Source organism: Puccinia triticina, chromosome 2A, assembly GCF_026914185.1.
Source record: "Puccinia triticina chromosome 2A, complete sequence".
NCBI lineage: Eukaryota > Fungi > Basidiomycota > Pucciniomycetes > Pucciniales > Pucciniaceae > Puccinia > Puccinia triticina.
This window is the reverse complement of record NC_070559.1, coordinates 4,228,915-4,241,010: the sequence shown is the minus strand read 5'-3', so window position 1 is coordinate 4,241,010 and position 12,096 is coordinate 4,228,915. Positions and strand designations below refer to the sequence as shown.

Genomic DNA, 12,096 nt, shown 5'->3' with positions numbered 1-12,096 from the left:
TGAAACTACCATCATCAAAGTTGCCACTATCATCAAAGCTGCAGCCAATGTGTTTCCTCTGGCTTGTAAGTTGTCACCTTTTTCTTCAGTTATCTGTAATTAGATAAACATGTCTACAACAGATCTCTTAATTGCTTGCACCATTTGTTTTTTCCTTCTTTCTTATCTAATCTAACCACAACAGTAACTGTACTCAATAAAGTAAGCAGGCGATAGAAATAAATCTTGATTAGCATGCGCCAGAGTTGCACGCATCATACATATACACCACAAATAAAAAAAATCAGACTTCTGGTCCATCAAGTCCAAACTACATTGGTTTCATCATCAAAACTGCTATCTTCATTTGGGTTAGAGTTGTCCACCGGTGCCGTCAAAGTAGGGCATGGAGGAGAGGGGACCGTGAATGATTTGGGTTTCTTCTTGAGACCTGGTTGATTACAGTTGGACAAGTGATGGCCGGGATGGCCACAGTTCCAGCAGCGAATACGTCCTGTTGTTTTGCGCAAGCTATCTTCGATTCGGAGGAGGCGATCTGCAATCGATCTGTCGTACATGTCGCAAATCATTGTGAAAAGGGTACGCGCCGGTTTTATTTCTTGGTAGCGCATTGCCATATCTATCGCTAACGTGAGCCTGATTGTTGAGCAAGCGACGTCCGACAACCTATCCCAATCTGCAATGGATTCCTCCGGATTATAGCCTTCTTCGGAGGTGCGAACATGCTCGACATCGGGCCCAGGACGAACGACCTTTCCAATCACTATGTCATGAATGTTCTGGATCTTCAGGACTTCTTCCAGGCGTAATCGCCAAGAAGGAAACGTGGTCAAATTTTCATCGAGGAAAGGAACTGATACGATGAGCGAACAAGCGTTGTTCAGCGTTCTGTAAGGCATCCCGCGACGAATAGATTGTCCCAGAGAATCCGAGCAATTCAAACAAGGAGCGGTCTAAGAAATTCGCGCGGAACCCGAGCAATTCAACCAAAGAGCCTTCTAGAGCGTTCGAGGGGAAACCAAGCGATTCAGAGCGGCGAGTTCCGAACGACCATGAACGATCACGGTTGATCGAACCGTCCAAGAGCGGCGAGTTTTGAACGACCACAAGGTTGAACGTGTCGATTGAAAAGATGTGCCTTGAGTTTTCGAGTCACTCTCGAGTCGGGGGGGCAAGAACGTGCTCCACTTGACTGAAGAATTGAGGAAAAAAGCGAACTTGACGAAGTTCCTCTGCTGCGGGGTCTTGCGAAGCCAGCCTCCGTATCAGCGAAGATTTTGAATTTTAGTGGGAGGAAATATTAAACCTCTGTAATACCTTGCCACCACAATGCTTTTTGGAATAAAATAGATGAGGATGAAGGCTAGCATATGCCTGTCTAACCTACAGAATTTGAGTCATTTCAGAAAACTCCTTCCACTGCGGAAAAAATCTTAAAAACAGTACTAACATTGGTTTTTGCACTGGGGTCTGTGCTCACCAACTCAGTTTTCATAGTTCTCTCTACAATTAGCCTGGTTCATGTTGGAACTTTAAAGCTATTTTTAACCCATTTATGATTAAAATTTTGTAATTTTTACAAAATGGTCAGATTCTTCAGGATTCACTGTTTCTGATATTTGAAAAATTTATGAAAATTTACTGATAACATTTGATAAAGATAGTGTTAAAGTGACCAACGTGAACTGGGCTACTACACATGTGGGATATAATTTGAAATGGGAAATTGCTGCTTTCTTCTGCATCTCCCTCTTCCAACAAGCTAATAATTACACAGCAGGTTACATGAGATGACCAGTAGAATTGATGTACATAATACACCTCAAAACCCAATTTTGCTGCTCAAGTTGGCGCGGTGTCTACACCACAGGCCCTAAATGGATGACTTCCCTTTGAGTCTGGGAGCCTCTCAGATCTCAATTTACACACCCAAACTCTTAATTTTTGGTATAAAAAAAAAAACATCAGCCTATGCTTTCATGTGCACTGTTTGTTATTTTGGTAGGTGTCTCAATTTAGGAGTTAGAGGGACATCTACAGCTCTCTAAATTCCAAAAGGATGTCATCCAATTGAGGGACTAAACCAAATTTAGTCACCCAAACCCAATGAGGTTCTAAACTGGGGAAACCCCATCTGGGCCCTATACCAGAACCAGATTTAAGACCATATACACCACAGTTCCAGTAGTAAAGTGAGTTGCAAGCAGGCAGACACATCTGTCAGATTTGTTGTGGGCTGTCCTGGCATGATGTTGAGCAGCCCTTCAGGTTGACCTGACCCTGCCCAACCACCCATCAGCTGTTCCTCCCAACAGGGAGGGCGCTGGGGCAGGCGGACCTAGTCTGACAATGCCCACAATGCAGCATGGTTGTCCTGTATTGAATGGGTTGGGTTGACCTGCAACCCAATAGGTTCTGGGTTGGGTTTGGGAAGCCTTTGGGTGTCCCTTTAGAAAACCAACCCAACCCATTGAGACCCAAATAGATAGCCAGGTTGTTTTTGGGCAGGGATTTTTCCATTCAGGTCAGCCCCTGAACCCACAGTCTGACACAAATCCACACCCACCGCCTGCCACCACCACCACCAACCCGCAACCTAACCCAACCCAAACCCAACTAATTTTTGAAAGATTTCAGATAGCTAAAGGGGTCATTTCTGATAAGCATGCTTCTGATTTTTATACAATGAAGATAAGTTAATTTAATACCTTAATGCATTTACAATTTTACGAGCTATCTTTATTCAGGGGGTTGAGAAATTGACTCCCATAAATCACAAGATTGACTCCCAAATGGGGTTTACATTGCCCGGACTGCTTTGAGATGTCTCCCTTGGGTCCTCATGACGGAATTATGAACCGGGGGCATTTTGGGAGTTGGAATTGTAATTCCGCAATCCCAAACAGGAGTTGGGATTTTAATTTTACAAAAAATCCCACAAAATAGAGAAATTTTGATATCTCCTCACTGGAGCACCCAAACGCTCCCAAAATTTTACAGCCATCTAGATACACTTTTTAGAAGATATTTTGAGATCCACAGCAGTAGAAATCATCAGGAAGGCCTTGTGGAACAAGGGGGGTTAATTTGGCGGATTTCCTTAATATCCATTCTGCTGTGCTGGGCATTACCTTGTGCTGAGGGCAGTTGCGTGTTGCTTGGGTAGCCATCAGGCTCCTTTTCTTCCATGGGATTATTCCCACTTGGGCTGACCCAGGTGCTACTCCTGTAGCCCTCAAGTCATCCCGGTATGGGCTGAGTGGAGTTAGTTTCCCTTCTCTCCTCTTATTCCTCTCCCTTTAACAGGGTTTGGGATTCCTGAGGATTTCCCCTCAGAAGGAGAGTAGGAGCTACTTGTGGGAGGGGCTTGGTTGTCCCTCCTTCAAGAGCATCACTCCTGGATAGTGTTAAGTCCCGAAAGCTGGAGCCCGCGGGTGGGTGGGATCCACAACTGGGCGGGTGGGTGGGGCGAAAATTTCTTCCCTTAGGCGGCCTGATGTTGATAGTTCGGTGTTGAGTCTGGCGGGAATCAATTGGCGGAATCGTTTGGGTTTCCGGCCCGGGACTCTCTGCCGGCTTCCCTTTCCTCTTGTGGGCGAGGTTGCTGCGGCTGTGCCTCGCTGCGCGTCATGTGCTGCTCAGGCACCGCGCCGCCCTGGGGCGGCGCGGTACCAGTGACAGCTTCAGGTGCATTGGGCGCGCCGCTCCATGGACTACGCCCCCATCCGCTGCGCTCCTGAAAACTTCCAGGAAATCCCCCAAACCCTTATCTACAGTGCTCCAAATGGTCCCGAATACTTTATGCCATAAAAATACACTTTTTAAAACATATGTTGAGCTTTGCGGCATTATCACACCTCAGGGAGACCTTTTGGAACAGGGGGTTAATTTGGCGGATTTCCTTAATAGGAAATCCCCTGCAACCTTAGCTACAATGCTCCAAAAACTCCAAAAGATTTTCTGCAATAGTAATACACTGTATAAACCATATTTTTAGCTTCACAGCATTAGCAAACCTCAGGGACACCTTGTGTAGCCAGGGGCTGATTTGGCAGATTTCCTACTAAGGCAAACCCCCAAAACCTTATCTACGGTGCTCCAAACAGCCCCAAATTTTTTCTGCCATAAGAGTAAATTTTTAAAACATATTTTGAGCCTCAATGCATTAGCCCACCTCAGGGACACCTTGTGTAGCCGGGGGCTGATTTGGCAGATTTCCTATAAAGGCAATCCACCAAATTCTTAGCTACGGTGCTCCAAACACAACCAGATTTTTTATTCCATATGAATACACTCTCTAGAAAATATTCTGAGCTTTAAGGAGGGATTGCACATCAGGAACACCTTCTATAAGCGGGGGGCAAATTTGATTTCCTACTAAAGAACTGCACCAAATCCTCATCCGTAGTGCTTTATAGAAGGCTTCCCTGATGTGGAGTTTTGTCCCTTTTTTTCTTCGGCTATTAGCCGAAGAAAATAATGCATTTTTCTTCGGCTAAAAGCCGAAGGACAGCAGAGCTGGCCGGGCCAGCTCCACTGGAGCTGGCGCGCTGGCTGGCGCTGGCTAGCGCTGGAGCTGGCGCGCTGGCTGGCGCTGGATGAGCTGGTATTGGTATGTATTGGATACATTACTGTATCCAATACAAATACATAGCGATACGTATCCGATACATACCGGTACGTATCCGATACATATACAATACATACCTGACTAAAAATACATATCGATACGTATCCGATACATACCGATACGTATCCAATACATACCGATACGTATCCGATACATACCAATACGTATCCGATACATACCAATACAATGTACTATACACCTTGCCACGTTTTTTTTAAAAAAAACTGCCCTAACCCCTAACCCCTAACCCCTAACCCCTAAAACCCGACCCCCAAAAACCCGCCCCCTAACCCCCAAATGGGGCATGGGGGCAGTGGGAATTGAACCGGCAACCTTGCTGTAAGGAGGTTTGCAGCTGCGCTGCAAACCACTAGGCTAACAACCATTGGTTGCGCTGCCCAGGTTTTGTGGCTAGGTTCCTATGAACTCAGCTCTGCCAGCCCGGCCAGCTCCAGCGCTCCTTTGGCTTTTAGCCAAAGAAAAATGCACATTTTCTTTGGCTAAAAGCCAAAGAATTATAGTGCCACAGGTGCTGATGTGTAATACCTCCTTGAAGCTCCACACATTTTCTAGAGAGTGTATTCATATGGCAGAAAAAATCTGGGGGTGTTTGGAGCACCGTAGCTAAGGATTTGGTGCAGTTCCTTAGTAGGAAATCAAATTAGCCCCCCGCTTATAGAAGGTGTTCCTGATTTTCAATACCTCCTTGGAGCTGAATATATTTTCTAGAGATTGTATTCATATGGTAGAAAAAATCTGGGGGTGTTTGGAGCACTGTAGCTAAGGATTTGGTGGATTGCCTTTGTAGGAAATCCACCAAATCAGCCCCCGCCTACACAAGGTTTCCCTGAGGTGTTCTAATGCTGTGAATCTGAAAATATGCTCTAAACAGTGTATTATTATTTCAGAAAATCTTTTGGAGTGTTTGGAGCATTGTAGTTAAGGTTTTGGGGGATTTCCTATTAATGAAATCCGCCAAATCAGCCCCCTGTCCCAGAAGGCCTTCCTGATGGTTTCTACTGCTGCAAATCTTAACATATTTTCTATGAAGTGTATCTAGATGGCTGTAAAATTTTGGGAGTGTTTAGGTGCTCCAGTGTGGAGACATGAATATTTCTTTATTTTGTGGGATTTTTTGGAAAATTAAAATCCCGACTCTGGTTTGGGATTGCGGATTTCCAATTCCAACTCAAAACGCCCCCGGGTAAAAATTTGGTCATGAGGACCCGGGGGAGACATCTCAAAACGGTCCGCGCAACATACACTCCATTTGGGAGTTGATTTTGTAATTTATGAGAGTCAATTTCTCATCCCCTTTATTTATAGACTGATAAGTAAATATAATGGTGGCAAAGATAACAATATCTTGAGATGATAGACCAGTGAGGCAGCCCCGCAGGGTCTCTGTCTCAAAGAGAGGCTTACCTGCAAAAACATGTATCTGGCCTGAAAGCCCCAGGAATATCAGCCTGTATCAGGCTTTTTTCACTTTTTTCCATTTTTGTGAATCAAACATCAGCCCGCTGAGCCTTTTCCTCTGGACTTATTAAGTTCTTGGGAGGTAGCTGCCAATATAAGGCCTGATCCTTGCATTTGAAGTTTTCAAACAAGGAGAAAAGCAGACCATATTGAGAGATATTTCTTTTTTGCACATAAATGTGGCTTTGTATAAAAAGCTATTTCAATCTCTTGAATGGCAGTGGAATACTTGGCTCTTGATTACATCGGCAGGAATGTGTCTCATGCGTCTCAAAAAGAGGCCTTTTTCAGACTGCTCTACAGGCCATGAACCAAGTGCTTTCAGCCTGTGACTGCCGCCAAATTAAAGAGGAGAAGCAGGTTTTTCTTTGTTATCCGTTGAGGGACTCTGTTCCTTTGGGAAGTGGTGTTTTTGGGGGCACAAATTTGGCCACCTGCAAAAACAAAGAGCTGTATGCGGGGCTCTCACACCAGGAATCAGGGATTACATGCAAGTCCCTCCCTGATGGGAGGTTGCAATTTGTGCTGCGCCCCCTGGAAGGCAAGGGACTTGTGCTAAGTTCAAGAATTAATGGCCTGGCCACTGCAAGGGTAGAATTCATGGTCTAGCTGCCATGAGGGGCAGCCTAACCTTCTAGAAATTTTCTCCTCCCAACATCTGCCTTGCAAAATTTTTCTGCAGGGGTGGATGGGGGGCTGCCAATGTCAGCCCAGACATCTGCTTGCAAGCCTTGCTGTCCAACTGCACCCTTAGATTTCTGCGGGGTGGAGCTGCTCAAAGTCCCTCCTGAAGGAGGTTTGCTTTGTGAGTCCAACCCCAAATCTTTGAGGAACTTAGTTGAGTTTGGGACAAAGGGAACATAACCTGCTGCAGAAGACAAACCAAAAGCCACAGATCAACTTGCAAATGTGCATGCAACTCAAAACTGGCCAACTTTTGAAACCCCCTAATTATGACACTGCAAGCAGTTGACATGTGAGAACCAGGAAGCTTGTGGTACAACACAAGCCTTTTTCAAGGTCAACCTTTGACCTACACTGTGAAAAAAACTCAAGAAACTGCTGCCAGTTGACATGCAATATTACAAAGGCACCAGTGCTAGCTTCAATGCCCATTTATTGTTCACAATGCACAGTGACTGTGCAGAGAAAGATGTTGTGTGTTTGGGTGGAGCTAGAACCGCAGTTCCACAGCAATAACCTGCATGTCAACTGCTAGCAGTTGTGTGAGTTTTTCTTGTAGTGTGAATAGCAATGACTAAAAGAATGTACTGATTGAGGATTGCCACTGATCTGGTATTGCTTCATCAAATGAACAGGTGGTGCCTGATTAGTAATTTGAGATTTCTGAGAATGATTTTTTGACTATTTTTCCACCAAGGCTATTCAAGATTAGCCAGTTTCTTCCACAATATCTGTTGATAAAAACTGTCAAGATGAAATGTTTTGGGAATTCCAATTTGAATGACTGGAAGCAGCTAAGTTCATTCAGAGGTAGCAGCGCTGCCCGTGAATTACTAGTACAGTTGTGTTTATCCAAATCTGTTGTCCAGAGGAACAGGCCAGGCCCCTAGGGAGTGCTTGCCAGGCTCCCATTGGTAGCAATATGCTAACTTAACTAAGTCCCTCCGTTTGTGGAGGGGGGACGCCGTCCCGCAGGGACCCTCCAAAGGAGGTACTTATACACTACATCCTAGTACTTAGCCTACTCTTTTTCGTTTTTTTGCTTTTTTTTGTATTATTGCTTGTACCTCCTCACTCTTAAGGAATAGGATAAAACTTCTGCGGAGCCATGTGACCGCGTGCTTCTCCTGCGTCTTGTACTATACTTATCAGGGATGCCGGATTTTCTCCCCATTTTTTATCTTCACAATGGTAAATTTTGAAGCGCTCGAGTCTCATGATACCACTTCCTGTACTGTGACCGGTGGCTTTCCACTATGTATATAGGTAATGATGCACAATTGCTCTGAGTAAAAAATATTCCAAGCCTCATCTATGGGGCCAATAGGTTGTCCAATAACCCAGAAGAGGAACACAACCTTCCTCCGACTTATTGAACAGAGTTCTCGGCCAACTCGCAATGGAAAACAACGCCGATATCACTTCCGTCAAAAAACAAGCTGTCTCACTGCCGAAAAAGATTACAGGCCTTAGCGATGAACTACTCTCTAGCTACATCAGATCGGTTTCAAAGGACTTTTATCATGATGAACCCAAGTCTCTACAGGTACAAACTGTGTCTGCCCTTGCTCGTGGGGAAAACTGTTTTGTTCGAGCTGGCACTGGCTTTGGGAAGACCAGGATCTCGGAGATGTATTTTAAGCTGTTTTCAAGCCAAGTCATTGTCCTTGTGTTGAATCCACTGGATTCTCTCGGGGATGATCAGGTAATTATATTAGACATATTATTTCTTTGCACGTTTATGCTAGCTGAACATGTTACAAATTTACTTTCTCGGGGCGACAGGTGAGGGAGAAGCAGCTGGTGAACATTACGGCAGTCAACTTAAACAAGATGACGATGAATTTCAACATCATCAAAAAGATAAAGAATGGAGATTATAGTTTTGTCTACCTGGTCTGTCTTATCTTTTGATGTAATTATTAAATTGTAGTAAGACTGACAGACTCTCTGATTGATTTGTTTGATTGATTAGAGTCCAGAAGTATTTCTCAACAGCCCCCTATTCACCGAGATGTTCTTCAGTGATAAATTTCAAAACAAGTTGGCTCTAATTGTTGTGGACGAGGCACACATGGTGTACTTGTGGGGACTGGTAGCGTCTAGACAAACCAAAGGACTCAACTCATTTGCTCGACACGACGACCGTGGACCATTCCGAATCTCTTACGGTCACCTTGGGACCCGATTGACAGCCACCAACAAGGTACCCCTCCTCTTACTATCGGCCACCTGTCGACCAATAGCCGTCAAATCTATTATCTCGAACCTCATGTTACAGCCTGAGGATATCACTATGCTGGACGGAGAACTGACACGACCAGAGATACGAATCATCCAAGTGCGAATGGAGTTTACGCTTGCATCCTGTGATGATCTCCTGAAGATGTTTGCTCCTCATACGTATACCGCCGCCAAAGATACAGTCCCTACCTTGATCTATTCTGGGTCTCGAAACCTCACTTTTCAGGTGATGAAGGTTGTCAATCAAGCACGCAAGACACGTAAGCACGAGTACGATCCACATGATGAATTTATCCGTCGGTTCCACGCAGTTACGGCGGACGAGGATAAGGCGACTACTGTTAAGGATTTTTGTGAAGGGAAGTTTCCCATTGTATCGGCTACCATGGCATTAGGGCTTGGCCAAAACCTTAAACGTGTCCGGTGTGTCATTCACATGGGCCGCGGTGACCCCTCATCAATTGTTCAGATGATTGGCCGTTGCGGGAGGGATGGGAAGCCGGGATTAGCTTTCTTATTCATGGAGCCAACTCGGAAAAAGGGGAAGAATTCAGAGTCCGATTTCGAAAATCCCTTATCCCAAGATGACGATGATCGCATGGATGCCTTGGCCGTCACCAAACTGTGCTTGAGGGTGGTCACAAGTGTAGATAATAAGTTCAGCCCATTCCCTCATTCACTCTCTCGTAATTTTTGTGGTGACTGAAACCTGTGTGCAATCAGGATTGGGTACATTCCCATCTGTGCAAAGGACCCCAACTATCTGGCCGAGAAGGAAAGAGAAATTCGCGCCCTTTTCAAGACTTGTGAATGTTCGAACTGTTTGCCTGAGGCATCAAAGGAAATCCTAGATAAGGTCCAGCAAATGAACATCGACAATTTCGATGCCATGCTTGCCAATCCTTTTGGTATAATCAAAGATACCACCATCCAAACTATGACCCGAAAACGCAAGCCAAATGCGACTAAGGGGACTTGCAATTTACCTCCTGAGGTCCAACAACACTTGGTCAATCATTTAGTAGAAGGCTTCAGAGGCTTCTTCAACTCACTGCCAGGTTCTGAATCTCACGAACATGTACCCTCTACTTTCTTCGGTTACTCTCAGGCTACTATGATTGTGGGCTCTTTGGATCAGGTCCAGTCATCTGAGGACCACGACCTGCAACTGATTTTTTTGGAAAAGTTGATGGGAGGCCAATACTTCTCAGGTCAGGTTAACTGGCTCAAAGATTCGCTGAAATCATGGTTTGATGGGGAATTTCACCAAGCGCACCTTCAACAGCGCAGGGATCACAAAAAGTATATGGAAGAGAAGTATCATCGATTACGCCGAGAGATCCATGCAGAGGAGGAAGCAATAGAAGCGGACCGGATAGCTCTACTAGAATCTCAAGCCCTTGCGCGCGCCGCCGGAAGGGCTGAACTCAAGGCCATCAAAGAAAAGGAGGACGCCGCCAGGAAGGAAGCCGAGAAAATAGCCAAATCCCAAGCACGGGCTGCAAAAGTGGCAATTGAAGAGGCACGCAAACTCGCCGCAAGAAAGGCTAAAGCAGAGGCCCGTATGGCAGCTCGCGAGGTCAAAGCACAAGCTGCAATGCAAGAGGCCGCCAAGAAAGCGGCTGAGAGACGTGAAAAGGTACTTGCAAGAGAAGAAGCACGCCTTGAAGAAGAGAATCGGAAGGCAGAAGAGCGGCGACTACGCCGAGAGACTAGGGTGAATAACAAAAAGAAGGCCCATCTGAATCGCCTCCTCCAAAAACAGAGAAATTGCAAACAGGTGGCGAAGGAGGAAGGAGATCGGGTTGCATTGGAGGAATTTAAGGATGTACATGCGCAAGGGTCTGGAGAAAGCATGGGTGAGTGAACATCAATTGGATCCTTCTTCGCTGGATTCATTTGATTGGTCACTGAGTTCATTTCCGCTTTCGTTAGCTTCAACTTCGGCCTGCATCTGATTGTTACTTTCTTGATTTTGCTCATTCAACTGCATTATACCTGGGCTGATAGGCTTGAAATTGTCCAGACCTGCAGTGCGAAATTGATTTTGGAGCTTGACAATTCCCAAGGCATAGAAATCTGATGTTGCTTCGGGTTTGAACCCATTGTGGTCCTCAGGGCGAGCAAGGTTCTCCGAACGAGCCATGCGGAGATAAGAATTGATTGAGAGGTTAGATAGCCTGTTCTTGTGAGATTGCTGGACAAGCCGACAGCCAGACTCAAGCTTTAATGATTGCAAGAGATATCGTAACTAAAAATGATTTGGGTGTCAGCTACTGAGGTACATACTAGTGTGAAAATTTAAGATTTGTGAACGCACCGTTGGAATGTTGATGGAGAATACATCTTTTAACCGTTCAATGTTGGTGCCAATGCCAGAATGGTTGAAGAAGTACTTCAGCCAATAGTTCTGGACTTCAAGGTAGAAATCAGTTGCAACAAAGTGCTCGTGTCTTCCTGTTGGAGATATAAGCATTGAGCTTTTCACAATTTTCGCCAGATCTTTGGGCAGGATCTCCTGCAACAGCAGAACCAGCTTGGGTAGATGCTTCGAATAATGAGGCAGCTTTGGCATTGCCTGGCTCATCACAGACCAGCGTTGCCACATTAATATCAGGCGGCCGGGATCCCCGGCCCTCATCGCGCGATTAGCTTCAATAATTGTAGAAAAATCACGTATGCGCAAGAGCATGTTGGAGAACGTTGGAGATGTAGTCGCTAAATCCGAGCGACGTGCCTCTCCTGAGCAGTATCGGTTGTACGTAATGTCAACAAGGCTTTTGATAGCATCTGACCTCAGCGGGATGAGTTTTTCATCTAAGGGGCGATCGTCTTTCCCCATTACCACCCTGGTAACCCAAAGAATACATCGGTTGACTTTTTTCAAAGGAAATATGGATGAAAATACCTCACAAAGTCAAATATAGCAGGGTGACTTCGTGTATCTTCTCGATATGCGAAAGCATTAAGTTGAAGTCCTTCTTGGTCACTGGCTTTTCGGCAGGTACCCCCAAAGCGTGAAGGGTGCGCCAAGCGCCAGTATCTCGACTGCGCTTCTC

The 12,096-nt window shown here is 45.4% G+C and overlaps 3 protein-coding genes across 3 annotated transcripts; 2 read left to right on the top strand and 1 right to left on the bottom strand.

Moving 5' to 3' along the window:
- Positions 1-861: 861 nt before the first annotated feature.
- Positions 862-1,099, top strand: PtA15_2A443 (uncharacterized protein; the record flags this gene model as incomplete). Its single annotated transcript, XM_053166465.1, has 2 exons — positions 862-890; positions 979-1,099. The coding sequence occupies 2 exons, from the start codon at positions 862-864 to the stop codon at positions 1,097-1,099; spliced, it is 150 nt and encodes a 49-aa protein (XP_053017684.1).
- An 8,803-nt stretch (positions 1,100-9,902) lies between these two features.
- Positions 9,903-10,904, top strand: PtA15_2A442 (uncharacterized protein; the record flags this gene model as incomplete). Its single annotated transcript, XM_053166464.1, has 1 exon — positions 9,903-10,904. The coding sequence occupies one exon, from the start codon at positions 9,903-9,905 to the stop codon at positions 10,902-10,904; it is 1,002 nt and encodes a 333-aa protein (XP_053017683.1).
- A 3-nt stretch (positions 10,905-10,907) lies between these two features.
- PtA15_2A441 (uncharacterized protein) lies at positions 10,908-11,183 on the bottom strand (the record flags this gene model as incomplete). The annotated part of the gene is made up of 1 exon (XM_053166463.1): positions 10,908-11,183. One exon carries the CDS (start codon positions 11,181-11,183, stop codon positions 10,908-10,910), a length of 276 nt encoding a protein of 91 aa, XP_053017682.1.
- Between the last annotated feature and the right edge of the window lie 913 nt (positions 11,184-12,096).